Genomic DNA, 17486 nt, shown 5'->3' on the forward strand with positions numbered 1-17486 from the left:
ATCTCACATGGAGTGACTGGGATTTGAACCACAGTATCCAGCGGCGAGAGGTCGACGTGCTGCCGTCTGAGCCACGGAGGTTCTCCACTTCCGATAACTGGTTAAATTTGTTGCCGAACCATGAATAGAAACTGAACCAACCCAGGTTAGCATGCCACAATGGTGCCAGGCTCGATTATATTCTGCCCAAGTATGTACAATATCATACATTTCATTGGGGTAGTCACCACCATCCCATTGGTTCGGATTCGATTCTTGATTCTGTTATGGAGGATTTCATCCTATTTAGAATTGTAGAACATGGAACAGGATGGACTGGTCATCGTGAGGACAACTTACTGACAATGAGAATAGAAGTGACTTCGAATACCACTCTGGATCTATTCAGAAGTTTTAATTCGGAGGATTCCCACTTAAACGTTCTGAACTTTCCAAGAGTGAAGATATCCTTTTTTTTTTTAAAGGGAAGTGCCTTGAGAAGCGGGAAAAATAAATTTGCATTAGATATCGCATAAATATTCTTTAGACATCGGGGTCAGAAGAGCACAAGATCTGTTCTTGGGAGGTCGGGTAGAAAATATGAAGAGAAACTGGAAGTAAAGGTTGACTCGGGTAGGCCGACCAAGAGTCACGAAAGTTACTGGCATTGCATGTGGTCAGCTTACACCAATATTGATACATATGTCCCCGAAAGAGTCGGCATTTAAAAAGTATATATATTGCTTTACGTCGCACGGACACAGATAGGTGTTATGGCGACGATGGGACGGGAAAGGGCTAGGAATGGGAAGAAAGCGGCCGTGGCCTTAATTAAGGTACAGCCTCATCATTTGCCTGGTGTGAAAATGGGGAAACCACGGAAAACCATCTTCAGGGATGCCGACAGTGGGATTCGAACCCACTATCTCCCGGATGCGATAATCTTCAGATAGTAAATGCATGCCTCACATGATATCATCTGAGGAGTGACTTCATTTAGACTTCAAGCACTTACCATAGGCTCGTCAGTATTCTTCTGGAACTGCACGAGGCGGACGCGCGTCACGTTCTCCATCTCGACGTCACCATTGGGACCCTCGAGGTCGTCGCCGCCGTTGAGGTAAGGCATCAGGGGCGGTGGCGTGACCCGGACAGCGTCCTCCCCGTAGATCTCGTGCGCCACAACATCGTGCGCCTGGAGCAAGGCCTGAAACACGTATCAAAACATGCCATGAGTATATAAAAGTCAGAATATCCATGAAGAATGTACAACTATGTCAAGCACAGAAGATAACATGGCTAGAAACTGCGTATGTTATAGAAGAAAATAATGAGTACAAATATGATACCTGATAACGTGACTTCATAATTTTCGTTTCGTACTGAAACGTATATGTTGTTTACCTCAAAGGGAAACGACATTTTAAAATTAGTAGGACTAAAATGCCTTTAGTCATGAAGACAGGACTTTCTAAGCTAATTAAGTAAAGAACTTTGTTAACCTGGACAAATCACAGTTCACTTGAACCTGGTCAGCGACTCGAGTGGAGTCCATGCCAACACATTACAGTCCAACAGAATTATCGCCGTATAAGCTTTACATGAAAATAATAATAATAATAATAATAATAATAATAATAATAATAATAATAATAATAACGTAAACAGCTTTTGTGATTACGGTCATGGTCACGGCTTCTCCCTATTTTATTAATTCAACCGCTAGATGTTTATTTAAAAGCAAAATAAAAAATACATTTATTAACACACATAGGTTTCACAAAAATTGCATGAAATACATTTTCTTTGTATTATAAAATTGTTACTTCTAATGCTTAAGATACCTAGTTGGCGAAATGGCACAAATAATATTAAAATAATATAAAAGACCATATTATATATATATTATTATAGAGCTTACGGATAAAGTATATTAAGTGACCTTACATTTGGATCTAAATGTAGAGTGTGTTTGCTTTTCCAACACTTGAACAACCCACGTACAGTTGACAATGGAAGAAGCACCGTTTCCGAAAGTGGAGTCCTACAATTGAAGCGACTGTCTTTGTGTTTTGCTGATGCATATAGCAAAACTCAAACAAACGGTGAATTGCAGACACCTAAACTGAAACGGTACCGGTATATCCGAAGGGATGATTTGAATCCGAGGAATGAATACTATTATAACCTACTTCGCCCACGCCATGTCCATTTATGATGGACCGAGATCGATAGCTGCAGTCGCTTAAGTGCGGCCAGTATCCAGTATTCGGGAGATAGAGGGTTCGAACCCCACTGTCGGCAGCCCTGAAGATGGTTTTCCGTGGTTTCCCATTTTCACACAAAGCAAATGATGAGGCTGTACCTTAATTAAGGTCACGGCCGCTTCTCTCCCACTCCTAGCCCTTTCCTGTCCCATCGTCGCCATAAGACCTATCTGTGTCGGTGCGACGTAAAGCAACTTGAAAAAATGTGCATTTATAATGGTGGCCTCAATAATATTCGGCATCAGTTTCTTGACTGAGAGTCGTGTTCCGTTGCAGAGGGAAGGAGGATTCATATTCCTGAGAAGAAGAATCGGTGCCATACTCCTCCATCCCAAGATGTTCGAGGGTACTCTAAGTGACTCCAAGTTGTTCAAAAGCTCTATTGTGTAGTTGACTGTATTATATGTCGTGTCGATAGACTTGTAAATTTGTAGAATACCGGGTAATTCTTGTAAATTTTGCACGTTGATGACGCAGTCAGCTTCATTTCTTGGAGCAAGAATTGCTCTTTGACACAGCCATGCGTGACAAACATTTCAGATCTTTACGTGGAGTATATCTGTCTGAGCATCACACACATACACGCAAACACTAACTTCTGGATAACATGGACTGAACGGAAATTGCTTCCTATGCCATGGACTTAAAATGGCACCGTTTACTGATATATGCATTACTATGTCAAGTTTATTATTATAATCTGCCTTATGTACTCTGTTTCCTCTAAATCAGGAGTTTCCAAATAGCGGCCCGCGAAGCCATATTTTGTGGCCCGCGAGGGTTTTGTAAGAAACCATTTTAAGAAATGTGAAGAAAATTTACAATACAACAAATATTTTATAGCTCGTTCAAAAATGTATTAATTCGTGTACCCTTTATAGGCCAAGTCAGAAACAATTCATTCTTTAATATTATTTTCTATTTTAAAGTATTCACTTGGTCTGAATAGATTATTTTTGATTTAATCAATTAAAATGCAAACTTTGGCGGAATATGAGCTCTCACAAATGCTAGTGCTAGTTCTGCCCATTATAAAAATGGCTATGATAACCATACCAATTCTTGAACTTCATGTCATTCTCACTGTGGACATTTTATGCAACGTAGCTTGCAATGAAATACTTTAATTGCCATTGGTGTAAGAAGCGGTTACAATTCTTCGTTCTTCTCTCCTTGGTAATACTGGCTGGTAAACAGTGCTGCGCACTCGAAGGAATTTTCAGGGAAGTACTCCTGTCAATCAATCAATACTGATCTGCATTTAGGGCAGTCGCCCAGGTGGCAGATTCCCTGGAAGTACGTTGTTGGGATTTTAGGCTCTTACAACTATATCATTGTTCCTTTCATATTATTTCCAATAAACAGTCCTTTAAGTTTTTTTGGACTGCATTATTAAATTCAGTTAGTTTCTAGGTATGTCTTCCTTTTTGTCATTTGTCAAAAATATTAATTCAAATGAACTAACGACTGCCCTGGGTATAATAGCGTTTATTTTTAACTTAACTCTTTTAGGCAATTGTAAAAATAGTGTTTTAAGCAATTATAATTATAAAATCTTCATTTCAATTGAACTATGCATATTATTTCATACTGGTATCTCTGTTCTATTTGCGAAATTTAATGAAAATCGGCCTATTATTAAAGTGCGGCTCACGATCATGCCTCAGGTTTCCCATGTGGCCCTCTAATCCTTACAAGTCGGAAACCCCTGCTCTAAATGTATGTCCATCCCTGGTCCCGTTTCTCTACGGAATCGGATACGAAGTGTCATGAATCTTCGTGTAGTGAGTTTTACGAGCGGATGCCCTTCCTGACGTCAACCTCATCAGAGGAGTTAATGACGTGGTATGATAGAAGAATAGACGAATCACCATCAACAACTCCATATGCCCTGACTCCATATGAGCACTACGGAGAGTTTTGGGATTTAATCTAATCTAGTGATTAGAAATTGTATACCACCACTTTTTCTACCCTGCCGGCCAACAATCTGATGGTGAAAATGTTTTCGAACAACGGGATTCGAACCGGCTAACCACGGTGTCAGATCATATATATTTCGCGCCTTAACGATTATGACCATGGTTCCTTGACTTGACCTATCTTATGTACGTTGCCTAACGACAGTGAATCTGTGCATTTAATTCTGGGGACAGCACGAGTTCCACTGGTGGAACATGTTCATCAGAATGTTGGCCGGCAGGATAGGAGAGGTGGTCTTATACAATTTCTAACCACTAGATTTTATGCCAAAAGCTTGAATTCAATTCGAAACCTTTCCGTAGTGTTCATATGGAGTGAGGGCAAATGACGCTGTTGATACTGATTCGTCCGTCGGATGGACACGATAAACTTTGAGCGGATCCCTTGTTATTCGACAGGGGTAGGCTATCTGCAGACACCGGGTTTCACACTATCCCTACCTCATCACCATCATCATCTCACGCCCGGACGCGCAGGTCGCCCATGGGAGTCAAATAGAAAGGCCTGCACCAGGCGAGCCGAGCACGTCCTCGAACAATCCCGGCATTAAATTCCATATGCTGAATTAGAAACAAAACTGTTAATGAACGACTAAATTGACAAGAGTTCGGCTCTTGCTAACGACAAAAATTCCACTTAATGCTGTACCTACCATGCAAATTGTAGTTAACTTGAATAGCAGTAAAATTATACTATATTTCCTCCATTGGAGAACTTCGTAGTGTCGGCATCAGCCTCCTAAATGCCAAAAATGTTTCGTGCATTAACCTCCATATTATCTTCTTGGCTGGAGTTTTAATAACACAGATTTCTCGGCGACGATGGGACAGGGAAGTAAGAGGCCGTTGTTTTAATTAATATACAGCCTCAGCACGCGCGTAGTGTGAAAATGGGAAACCACGGAAAACCATTTTCAGGGCTGCCGACAGTGGGGTTCGAACCCACTATCTCCCGAGTACTGGACACTGGCCGCACTTACGCGACTGCAGCTATTGAGCTCGGTACCAATTGTTTTTAGTATACAGTAAATGTCAGCATTTTTCTTGAATCGTAGCATATTTTAACTTCCTTTGTACAGACTTCGGGGTGAAGAAGGTTACTTACCAGTAATAAATACCAAATGTAGACTGTGGTATTTACCTGATGAAAAATACTTCACATTTCACTATTTCCTCGGAAAAATGCTTGTCAGCAATGTGGCGAAGTTCTAACTATACGCTAAGTAGGTTAACAAAGATGAACATGATAAAGGGCTATATGAGGCCAATTCCAGTAAAGAAGATTAACCACCTAGTGGACATAGCACCTCGAATATCAGAAGATGTGCAGAGGTAGAAATATTTAAAAAGAAAATCAACTTCGACTTCTACGAAATCGCCATATAGAACCGGAACAAGGTGTAATTTGTGGAGAGAAGAACACAGGGAGAAAGCTTAGAAATATTCCTTATCTCCCTTGGGCGGGATTATTATTATTATTATTATTATTATTATTATTATTATTATTATTATTATTATTATTATTATTATTATTATTATTATTATTATTATTATTATTCGAACGGATACGTATATTCTCCGAAACATGACTTAACATCATTTGAAACATTAATGGTTTGTGGCTATAGACTGGGAATAATGCAACCGGAGTCAGATATAATCTCTATTGTTGAACATCTAACGGTCCAGCAATACAAGTGTGTAAGTAAACAAAAATGCGTTCCTATTAATCTAGTGGACGAAATATGACAGATTACGCAGCGTGATGAGCCGATATCAGTTAGTGTAAGAGATAAGATAGTCAATAACTGAGCGATTCCTTTACAAACAGTCCTACAGATCCGCTATAATGTTTGACACGTTTAATTAATGCTCCTTACAATAATGGCACGATCATTAAACAAGAGTGAGTCCTGCAATAACAGTTACGTTATAATAATTTCGTGTGGCTATTTCTAGCCGAGTGCAGCCCTTGTAAGGCAGACCCTCCGATGAGGGTGGGCGGCATCTGCCCTTTGTAGATAACTGTGTGTTATTGTGGTGGAGGATAGTGTTATGTGTGAGTTGCAGGGATGTTGGAGACAGCACAAACACCCAGCCCCCGGGCCATTGGAATTAACCAATGAAGGTTAAAGTCCCAGATCCGACTGGGAATCGAACCCGGGACCCTCTGAACCGAAGGCCAGTATGCTGACCATTCAGCCAACGAGTCGGGCAACAGTTACGTTAAACAAACAATGTTTATAACCGTGAACAAGCACAGCTGGATGGAGGCAAAAATCAGTTAATTGCAAGACATGTCCAATCGATGGAATTATCCAAATGAACAATGACTGTAGTGTGATTTCCAAGATAAATCAATCAATCAATCAATCAATCAATCAATCAATCAATCAATCAATCAATCAATCAATCAATCAATCAATCAATCAATCAATCAATCAATCAATCAATCAATCAATCAATCAATCAATCAATCAATCAATCAATCAAAATTCTCTATTTGTTTACCTAATATTTCAAAAATGTTGGAAATGTATCAAATATCTCCCGTGATAATTTATTCCAGTCCCTAATTCCTCTCCCTAAAAGCCGGGCTGAGTGGTTCAGAGGGTTGAAGCGCTGGCTTTCTGGCCCCAACTTGGCAGGTTCGATCCTGGCTCAGTCCGGTGGTATTTGAAGGTGCTCAATACGCCAGCCTCGTGTCGGTAGATTTACTGGCACGTAAACGAAATCCTGCGGGACAAAATTCCGGCACCTCGGCGTCTCCGAAAACCGTCAACGTAGTTAGTGGGACGTAAAGCAAATAGCATTATTATTATTATTATTATTATTATTATTATTATTATTATTATTATTGTACCGGGCGGTACACCTCTACACCGTTTATTTAAAAGTTGCGCCAGTTGAAACTCCTCTTCTGGAGGAAGGTTGAACTTTATCTACTCTATTAATTCTCTACTTTCTCAGAAGATGTCACCACGTGGAAAATTTTGAGTTTTTGAACTGTGTCACTTTTGATGTGTTTTTGTTTCGCTTGAAGTAAGAAGTGTGAACTTTCTCTTCTAGAGGACACTACTGAAGATCAACAATAGTGCGACCTAGTGCGGAGTCAAAGAACTATTTTGTTGGAGAAATTTTTATTTCAAGAGTTTGTTCTTTGTTAAATTTCCTTCTGTCATTGTTTAAGTTGGCTGTATATCCCTCTTTTTCCCCTTAGTTTGGATCTAGCCAATCCCGAATTTCTTTAATTAATTTTCCACCAATAATGTGTTTCTTTTTCCTCTATGTAGGGGTTTCTTTTCCCGAACCAATAAAGATTTTGGGGGAGGGCGTTTTCTTTCCCCTAACGCCTAGAATCTTCCGCGAGAGGATATAAACTGCTGATTTTAGGGTCTCCGGGCCACTTCTGTTCCATCTTTCAGTGTGTTAAGTACCTAGCAGGAGGCGGGAAGCGCCTCTTTCTTCGGCAGCAGTCAACAATAAGGTAATGGCCGATTAATAAAGTCTTTCTTTTCTTGCTCAGCAGTTTAACTTTCGGGGCGGGTTCTAAGCGTTCAACCATGTAACCTTTTCCTAAAATGTAAAAACATCTGGTATCTATTCTATTTTAAAACGACATATCGGGATAGAGAGTGCTTAACCCTCTCGAACTCCCACTCACATCGTCTTGAGGTGAACTTATTCTCTCAACCAATTCTTCTGTAATGTAATGTAAATTGCTATTAAGTCACCTCTGTAGTATGGGATTAGCCCTTGTAATAACGGCCTAGTGCCAAAGTAGGTTTTGAAATCAAAGTGTATTAGGAGTGCAAGTTCGCCTCCTCTCAAATTGTGATTTTAGAGGTCATGTATTAACTTTCTTTTCATTTAATAGACCTCAGTAGATTGGGTATTTTACCCCTGTGTTTATGTCCGTTGAGGACAACTTGAAGGTTGAGTTTGGTGTGGCCTGAGAGAGGCTTAAATTAAAGAGCGTGTGGCTCTTTTGGAAACGGAGTGTTGTGTGCCTCGAGGAGGCTTAACTGTGTAATTTGGAGCAAGTGCTCCAGGGTTTGATTGGGGTCTTCTGCCCCTTTGTTAAAATTTGTATATCGGAAAGTTGGGCTAGTTGCTCAAGAATTGTGAACTCAGGGCTCGAAGCCCAAGCTCTGTAACCCCTGTAATTGTACATTTCAAATTGTGTTTCGGCTACTAAGTACCTGTTCTTTGTTATTACTTAATATTGAAAAGAAAATATAACCTTGTTAAATTTTAAAATTAATTTCACTTTAGTAGCTTGAGACCTATTCACCACCCAGCACCTTCTTTCATGCATAACTACCACCAAAACACGGTAACAAGTGGTAGCAGAGCGTGGTTGAATGGGTCTCAATTTAGCCCCTTTTGACGGCGAGACATTGTTTTGATCCGAACTCTAACCATTTTCTCAGTTGCTGGCATTTTTGAGTTTTCCAAAATTGTTCTGTCATCATGCCCGGCCCTCGCGATGTTCTCCTCCTTAACTATTTGCGCAAAGAGGAGTTGATCTACGAATTAACTATTAGAAATGTGCAATCTGGAGGCACGGTTGCAATAGACACTAACAAGCTTAGAGAGTCCCTTGATTTGCCCATTTCCATCCCCAATTTGGGAGAGAAAGAAATTGACGACTCTCTTTCCACGATCACGGAGAATATTACTGGGCTAGCTTCTGTAGTTAGTTTTTTTGATGAAAATGATCCGTCTCCTAATCAAATTAAGCGTGTGCAAGGCAGATTATATCATTTTTCGAATAGGGTTAACGATCTGTTGTCTCTAAAGGTGAATGACGTTCAGAGGAAGGAAGCTAATACGCTCCTTGAAACTATTTCTGAATTGTCTAGTAAGGTCACTCTATTGCTAACTGGCGAAGTTCCTCCCAAAACTGATCAACCCGCCACGGTGAATGTAGGTAGTGATGAAGAGCCTCCTAAGGGAGAAGGCAATAGGAAAACCATCGCTGCTCAAACTATCTCTGCCCCATTGGACAATGAGTCTGAACGCCGTGCATCGTTGAGTAACATCCGTTCTGAATTAACTTCCTTGCCATTGAAACCCTTACCTACTATGTCACCCGGGTTTAGCAGCTTGCCTCATCCATTGGCAATGTTGTTAAGAGGTATCTCTAAGTTTTCTGTCAACACCACCAGTGACGTAATTTCATTTTTAAGATTTCTAGTGGAATTTCAGGATCATGCCCTTGTTTTTTCTCTGTCTCCATGTCAAATCTTGCAAATTATCTATCCTTATGCAATTGGTATTCTTTCTGATAAAATAGTAAGAGCCATAGCTGAACAGTCATCTATCGAAGATTTCCATGCACATCTGCTTGCAAATTTTATTCCTGCCCGCGCGAGGTCATCTCTTATTCAGAAATACTATTATCGGGTACAGCGCTTGGATGAAAACCTGGCAGACTTCATCCAAGATATTAAGTTTTATACTAGGGTGTTTGCTCTCCACTTCCCTGAGGATCAGATCGTGCAAGCTATTGTCGAAGGGATTTCACCACCCTACAGGTCATATTTGTGTTTCGCGGCGTGCCCGCAAACCTTCTCTGAACTGGAAGCATTAGCCGTCTCTGCGGAAGGAGTTAGGTATGCCGATTCCTTGCGCGTGGCAAAAGAACCCCCGCCTTCTTTTAGTAATACTCGGCCTCCACCTCGCCGATCAGTCACCCTTCGTAAATGTTATGCTTGCGGGTCGCCTGACCATCTGCGCAATAAGTGTCCTCTGATCAAGTCTAGTAGGGCAAATAATGGAGCTGGTTCATCACAAGGCTGTTTTAAATGTGGGGCTTTCTCACATATCGCTAAGAATTGTCCCAATTCGAATAGCACCCCCTCCTGCTCAACTTCTGGTGTAACTTCCAACAATAATCAAAAGTGACTAGTGGCTTCGGCTGAGTCAACTAATCCATCTCCCCGAGGCTCAGCCCCTGGTAAGCAGATCGAAAATTCTGGGAACGTTCAATCTGCTAATCTGTCCTTTGAATGCCCCAAAGAGTGTCTTAGGATTGCGGCGGATACCCCCGCACCTGTTCCTTTTCTTAAGATTGAGGTAAATAATGAACCTATAACAGCTCTATTAGATTCAGGCAGTGTTTGTTCCATTATTTCGGCTGAATGGTACTCGAAATTGAAATCTGTTTGTAAACTACCTGTCTATGACTCTTCTCCTGTTAAATATGTTTCTGCTAATACATCTCCATTAGAAATTCTAGGTTCCATACTGGTCAAAATTCGTATTGTTAAGTTTACTTGGAAAATTAAATTGTTTGTGGCTAAGCACCTGTCTTGCCCCATCATATTGGGAGCGGACTTCATGTCTCACACTGGTCTGGTGCTCGATCTTCAGAGTAAGTCGTGCACATTCAAATTTGCCTCTAATTGTAAAATCCCTCTATTAAAGTGTAATTCTGCATCATGTTCATCTATTTCGCCTACCCAGGATGAGATGTTGTTAGACCTTAGACATCTACCTGAGGAGCAGGCTGATAGTATTCGGAAACTGTGTCAGTCGTTTCCCGAGGTGTTCTCTGATACTCTTGGTGTTACTGACCTTATTGAATACAAAATTGAGGTTACGGATTCGATTCCTGTCCGTTTTCCACCGTATAGGCTATCTCCACCTAAAATGAAGGCTCTGAAGGAAATCATCGATCAGATGTTGAAGGACGGTATTATTAGGCCCTCAAAGTCAGCGTATTCATCGCCTATTTTTCTAGTCCCGAAACCCCAAGGAGGCTTCAGGCCTGTCATTGATTACAGGGCTCTCAATCGGAAGGTGGTGTTGCAATCTGTGCCCCTTCCTGACCTGCATTCTTGCTTTTCATGGTTTCGTAAGGCCAAGTTCTTCACTATCTTGGACTTGAATCAGGCCTATAATCAAATTCCCCTTGCCGAAGAGTCTAAACACCTTACAGCGTTTGCCACGGACTGGAATTTATACGAATACAACCGCGTGCCTTTCGGGCTCCCCACGGGGGCAGCTGTGCTCACTAGGCTGCTAGATAGGGTCTTCTCCGACATCAAATTCGAGTACTTATATCACTACTTAGATGATGTCGTTGTATTTTCAGAGACCTTTGAAGAACATCTAGATCATCTGCGAGAAGTTCTTGATCGCCTTCGTAAGGCTGGGTTAACTGTTAAGTTGTCCAAGGTTGCCTTCGCTAAGCCCTCCATGTCTTTCCTAGGGCATATTGTGTCACCCGATGGTGTAGCAGTTGATCATTCTAGAACACAGGCCATCCGGGATTTTAAACCTCCCAAGGACATTAAAGGTATCGCCAGGTTCATTGGTATGGTGAATTTCTTCAGAAAGTTCATTCCTAACTTTGCTAATAGAGCGGCGCCCTTAAACCTTCTTCGTAGGAAAGGCATCAAATTCGAGTGGGGACCTTCTCAACAAGCCGCTTTTGAAGATCTGAAATTAGCTCTCTGTAATGCCCCTGTCCTTGCTATGCCTGATTTCTCGAAGAAATTCATTGTCCAAACCGACGCATCGTCGTCAGCAGTAGCTGCAGTCCTTCTTCAAGAGACTGAACTAGGGAGGAGACCCATCGCCTATGCGTCTAGGACATTGTCGGCTCAAGAAGCAAAGTACTCCATATATGAGCTTGAAGGTTTGGCAGTCTTATTCGCCTTAGAAAAGTTCCGTCTCTATCTGGAACACGTCAAATTCGATCTGGAGACAGATAATCAAGCCTTAAGCTGGGTCTTAGGTAGGCCGCGTCGTACAGGTCGTATAGCCCGTTGGGCCATCCGTATTTCTGCCTTCCAATTCGATGTACGGCATATCAGAGGTACTGAAAATGTTGTTGCCGATGGACTCAGCCGTATGTTTCATAACGACGTAGAGACCCACGAACCGGTCGACAGTTCATCACCTCCCGAGTCCATACTATCTGGTGTTAATGCCATCTTAACAGATGCTCCCATGCTTTTTAGGGATATTGAGAAATACCAACGTGAAGATCCGACACTGGCTCCGATAATGGAAACCCTTTCTTCTGGGGAACATGTTGTCCCTTATGTTCTGAGGAATGGTGTTTTATGTTGCCCTTCGAGGCATGATAAGATGATGAAAGTTGTCGTTCCAGCTGTTCTTGTGCCTATGATCTTCAAGTATTACCATGAGACCCCATTAGGAGGGCATCTGGGTATCTTTAAAACTCGTGAAAAGATTCGTGAAATGTTCATCTGGAAAGGTATGGACAGTGAAATTCGGGAACTTGTAAAAGCTTGTAAATCTTGTTTGATCAGTAAACCCACCATGTCCACTAAAGTAGGCCTTTTGGCTTCTCATCAAGCGTCGCGCCCCATGGAACGCCTGTATATTGATTATGTAGGACCCTTCCCCCAGTCGAAGGGAAATGCCAACAAATTCATCTTTGTATGTGTAGATGGTTTTACCAGATTTTCTTGGTTATTTCCGACTAAGCTGGCTACCGCTCAGTCCACCATTACCTGTCTAAATTCTATTTTTGCTTCTTTTGGTCCGTGCCAATATATTGTATCTGATAATGCTAAGGCGTTCACATCAAATCTTTTTCGTAAATTCTGTTTTGACTTGTCCATCTCTCATGTAACCACTTCTGCTTATTACCCTCAACCATCTCTGGCTGAACGGGTTAACCGTAATCTCAGGTCCGCACTTATTGCTTATCATTATGAAGATCATTCTAGGTGGGACACGTCCCTGCATTGGTTAGCTTTTGCTTTGAATTCGGCGGTTCATGAATCACACAAGTTTACTCCAGCTTCTTTGATGTTTAAGTTTGTTCCCAACACGCCGCTCTCTAACCTCTGGTCTCTGAGTGACATTCTGCCCGAGACAATAGATCCGGATAATATTAAAGATCTTTGGAAGAAGGCTAAAGCCAATCTTAAGGTATCTCATGAAAAGGTTAGGGAAAGGTATGATCGTGGACGGAGACCCACCACTTTGAAGGTAGGTGACCAGGTTATGGTCAAAAATTTTGTTCCCGCGGGCAAGCTTGCCCCCAGATTTCATGGGCCTTGTATCATTCTCGATTTTCTTACGCCGGTTACCTTATTGCTAAGTAATCCAGCCACCGAGAGGATATTTAGAGTTCACCTGTCCCAGGTGAAACCGGTGTAATTTCTGTGTTAACTTGCTTCATATTATTTTGAAAGGATATGAAGGTTATATTTTTTTTGAGTTTCACTTTTAAGGCATTCTGCCCCTTCTATAATATTTTGGTTTTAGATGTAAGCCTTTTGTAAAACCCACCCCGATCCGTTAAGCTGCCATCCTGTTCTTGCCACGGCCATTACCACGCTCCCGTCTCCTGCTCCACCTTACACTGTGGCTTCATAATAGTAAATGCCATGGATATCTACACGCCGCTGGCCCCTCAACCTCTCCACAAGCCTGTACCCTCAAAGAAGATGATAGTCCAACACAATTCTGCCGCCTAGCTTTAATGTTTCAGCGCCCCCGCAGCCGCGCAGCGCCGTGCGGCGACTGGGGAGGGGGATGGGCCCCCTCCTCTCCAGCGAGGACGACATGTGCACGGCGAGCCGGAACTCTCCTCCCGGCCAAGGCTGATGTGCGGCGCACGACCTGCTACATGCCCGCAGCCTGTATCTGTTCACCGCGGGCGCGGCGTACTTCAACACCTCTGCTCCCCTCATAGTGCGGGCGAGCGGTATCTCAGGGTACTTGAGGGGTCCGAGCGGCCTCCGTTGGACGCAAGCTGCAACGGCCGGTCCGGCCATTCGACTCAATCTACATCAACTACATGGACAGTCACCATAAGCAATAACTACACTTGGGAATTTAACAACAATATTTGGTGGACATTGCAAAACTTTTCTTCACTTTTAAGCATTAAAGGTTTATCTTCAGAAATTCAACTACTACAACAGAAAAACTTTACTGCACCTGCAACAACAAAATTCTGAAATTGCAACCAACCACATTACTAAAATCTTATAAATGCTTCCGCAATTAATCTTAATATCAACATCAAAACTTGGACCTTATTTTGGAAACAAAGCTTATGTTCTTCTGTGTTACCCCTTGGAGGAACTTTTGGGGGGGGGGGAGGTCTGTACCGGGCGGTACACCTCTACACCGTTTATTTAAAAGTTGCGCCAGTTGAAACTCCTCTTCTGGAGGAAGGTTGAACTTTATCTACTCTATTAATTCTCTACTTTCTCAGAAGATGTCACCACGTGGAAAATTTTGAGTTTTTGAACTGTGTCACTTTTGATGTGTTTTTGTTTCGCTTGAAGTAAGAAGTGTGAACTTTCTCTTCTAGAGGACACTACTGAAGATCAACAATAGTGCGACCTAGTGCGGAGTCAAAGAACTATTTTGTTGGAGAAATTTTTATTTCAAGAGTTTGTTCTTTGTTAAATTTCCTTCTGTCATTGTTTAAGTTGGCTGTATATCCCTCTTTTTCCCCTTAGTTTGGATCTAGCCAATCCCGAATTTCTTTAATTAATTTTCCACCAATAATGTGTTTCTTTTTCCTCTATGTAGGGGTTTCTTTTCCCGAACCAATAAAGATTTTGGGGGAGGGCGTTTTCTTTCCCCTAACGCCTAGAATCTTCCGCGAGAGGATATAAACTGCTGATTTTAGGGTCTCCGGGCCACTTCTGTTCCATCTTTCAGTGTGTTAAGTACCTAGCAGGAGGCGGGAAGCGCCTCTTTCTTCGGCAGCAGTCAACAATAAGGTAATGGCCGATTAATAAAGTCTTTCTTTTCTTGCTCAGCAGTTTAACTTTCGGGGCGGGTTCTAAGCGTTCAACCATGTAACCTTTTCCTAAAATGTAAAAACATCTGGTATCTATTCTATTTTAAAACGACATATCGGGATAGAGAGTGCTTAACCCTCTCGAACTCCCACTCACATCGTCTTGAGGTGAACTTATTCTCTCAACCAATTCTTCTGTAATGTAATGTAAATTGCTATTAAGTCACCTCTGTAGTATGGGATTAGCCCTTGTAATAACGGCCTAGTGCCAAAGTAGGTTTTGAAATCAAAGTGTATTAGGAGTGCAAGTTCGCCTCCTCTCAAATTGTGATTTTAGAGGTCATGTATTAACTTTCTTTTCATTTAATAGACCTCAGTAGATTGGGTATTTTACCCCTGTGTTTATGTCCGTTGAGGACAACTTGAAGGTTGAGTTTGGTGTGGCCTGAGAGAGGCTTAAATTAAAGAGCGTGTGGCTCTTTTGGAAACGGAGTGTTGTGTGCCTCGAGGAGGCTTAACTGTGTAATTTGGAGCAAGTGCTCCAGGGTTTGATTGGGGTCTTCTGCCCCTTTGTTAAAATTTGTATATCGGAAAGTTGGGCTAGTTGCTCAAGAATTGTGAACTCAGGGCTCGAAGCCCAAGCTCTGTAACCCCTGTAATTGTACATTTCAAATTGTGTTTCGGCTACTAAGTACCTGTTCTTTGTTATTACTTAATATTGAAAAGAAAATATAACCTTGTTAAATTTTAAAATTAATTTCACTTTAGTAGCTTGAGACCTATTCACCACCCAGCACCTTCTTTCATGCATAACTACCACCAAAACACGGTAACAATTATTATTATTATTATTATTATTATTCCGAGGTATCTGGGGAACAGCAGAGGTGAAAGAAGGTGCGGGCGGGAATAGGTCTCAACTACAAAATTAAAGAAAACTTTAACAAAGGTTATATTTTCTTTTCAAAATCAACAAATAACAACAACAGAGAAACAGGTACCAAGTAGCTGGAAAACAAGTTTAATAAATTACATTTGCTGGGGTTCAAGCCCCGGGTGAATAATTAATGAGCTCCAAGCTCCACTTTACCAATATTCAACCAGACCACCTGGGGCAGATTTCCCCTGAAATCAAAGAGCACTTGCTCTCACCAAATACATTCCGGCCTTCAAGAGGCACTCCAAACCTAATTTGAAACGAGCGAACCGGCTCCCAGTTACTCACGCCTATTTAAGGCATCCTCGACTTTTACAATCGCTTGCCTGCAGGCACGACTTACAAATTTACACAGGGGTATCATGTACCCAACCTACTGGGCTTACTCAGAAAAGAAACAGGTTAATTACATGGCCCAAAATATCAAATTGACTGGAGGCGTAGTTTGCACTCCTAATACACTTTTTAAAACCTAAGTGGCTCTAGGCCGATATACAGGGGCTAATCCCAAGCTAGGGAGGTGACACGTATGAGAAAACTTTAATGCATAAGGAAGAGAAGAAAGGGTTATGAAAACGTAGTCACCTCAATTTCAAAATGAAGGAGAGTTCGAGAGGGTGAAGCACTCTCTATCCCCGCTTTACAGTAAAAGAGATATGAAGTTTTTACACAGAAAAGTTAATTTACATTTTAAAGGTTTCGAACCCTCCCCGAGAGTAGACTGCTGAGCTAGCAAGAAATGAAGATGTTAACAGGCCATTACCTTGTAGATGAGCTGCTGCTTGAAGAAAGAGGCGCTTCCCGCCCCCTGCTATATATTCACACACTGAAGTGGCACTGAGACAAGAAAATCAGCAGTCTATATACCCTCGTGGAACATTCGAGACCTTTCATGAATGATAACAACCCGCCCACAAACTTTTATTGGCTACCAGCAAAAACTAATACACAAGACGAGGAAGAAACACCTTATTGGTGGAAAATTAATTACAGAAATTTATGATTGGCTAATTTCAAAACTGGCGGAAGGAAAGGATTTATATTGCCAACCCACAAACCACAGAACAAAATTTAGTAAAAATAAAACTCAGGAATACAATATTTCTTCAAGAAAGTTCATTCCATTGCACCAGAGTGTGTTACCATAGTTTTGGGTAGCGACATCTGTTAGAGAATGATCAAACTTCTTGATACGGAGCAAACAAACACAAATCAAAATAGACACAGTTCAGAACACTTCAAGATTACCAAATTTACAGTAGTGACATCTTCCGAGAAACCGTTGAGTTAATACAGTTTGTTAAAGCTCAGGCTTTCTCCTGTAGAGAGGTTTCAACTGCCGCAATATTTGAATTTGCGGCGTGGAGGTTACCGCCCGGTACAATTATTATTATTATTATTATTATTATTATTATTATTATTATTATTATTATTATTATTATTATTATTACTATTATTCAGCCTTCGGGATGAGGACTAAACAAACAACATTATTCCTCTTCCTATAATATACTTACCTCAGTTTGTCCTCTTGAATTCCAATGTTATCTTCATATTATGATCTTCCCTAC

At 41.4% G+C, this 17486-nt stretch overlaps 1 protein-coding gene across 5 annotated transcripts in view; it reads right to left on the reverse strand.

Annotated features, from left to right (window-relative positions):
* LOC136858362 (peripheral plasma membrane protein CASK) overlaps positions 1 to 17486 on the reverse strand; it is a 429548-nt gene that overhangs the window by 308029 nt on the left and 104033 nt on the right. For all 5 annotated transcript variants that reach the window (XM_068229006.1, XM_068229001.1, XM_068229003.1 and 2 more), the window contains exon 2: positions 995 to 1186. In XM_068229006.1, the coding sequence (XP_068085107.1) occupies positions 995 to 1186 (192 nt within the window). The remainder of the gene's footprint in view (positions 1 to 994; positions 1187 to 17486) is intronic.

The sequence above is a fragment of the Anabrus simplex genome, chromosome 1, assembly GCF_040414725.1.
Source record: "Anabrus simplex isolate iqAnaSimp1 chromosome 1, ASM4041472v1, whole genome shotgun sequence".
NCBI classification, from domain to species: Eukaryota; Metazoa; Arthropoda; class Insecta; order Orthoptera; family Tettigoniidae; genus Anabrus; species Anabrus simplex.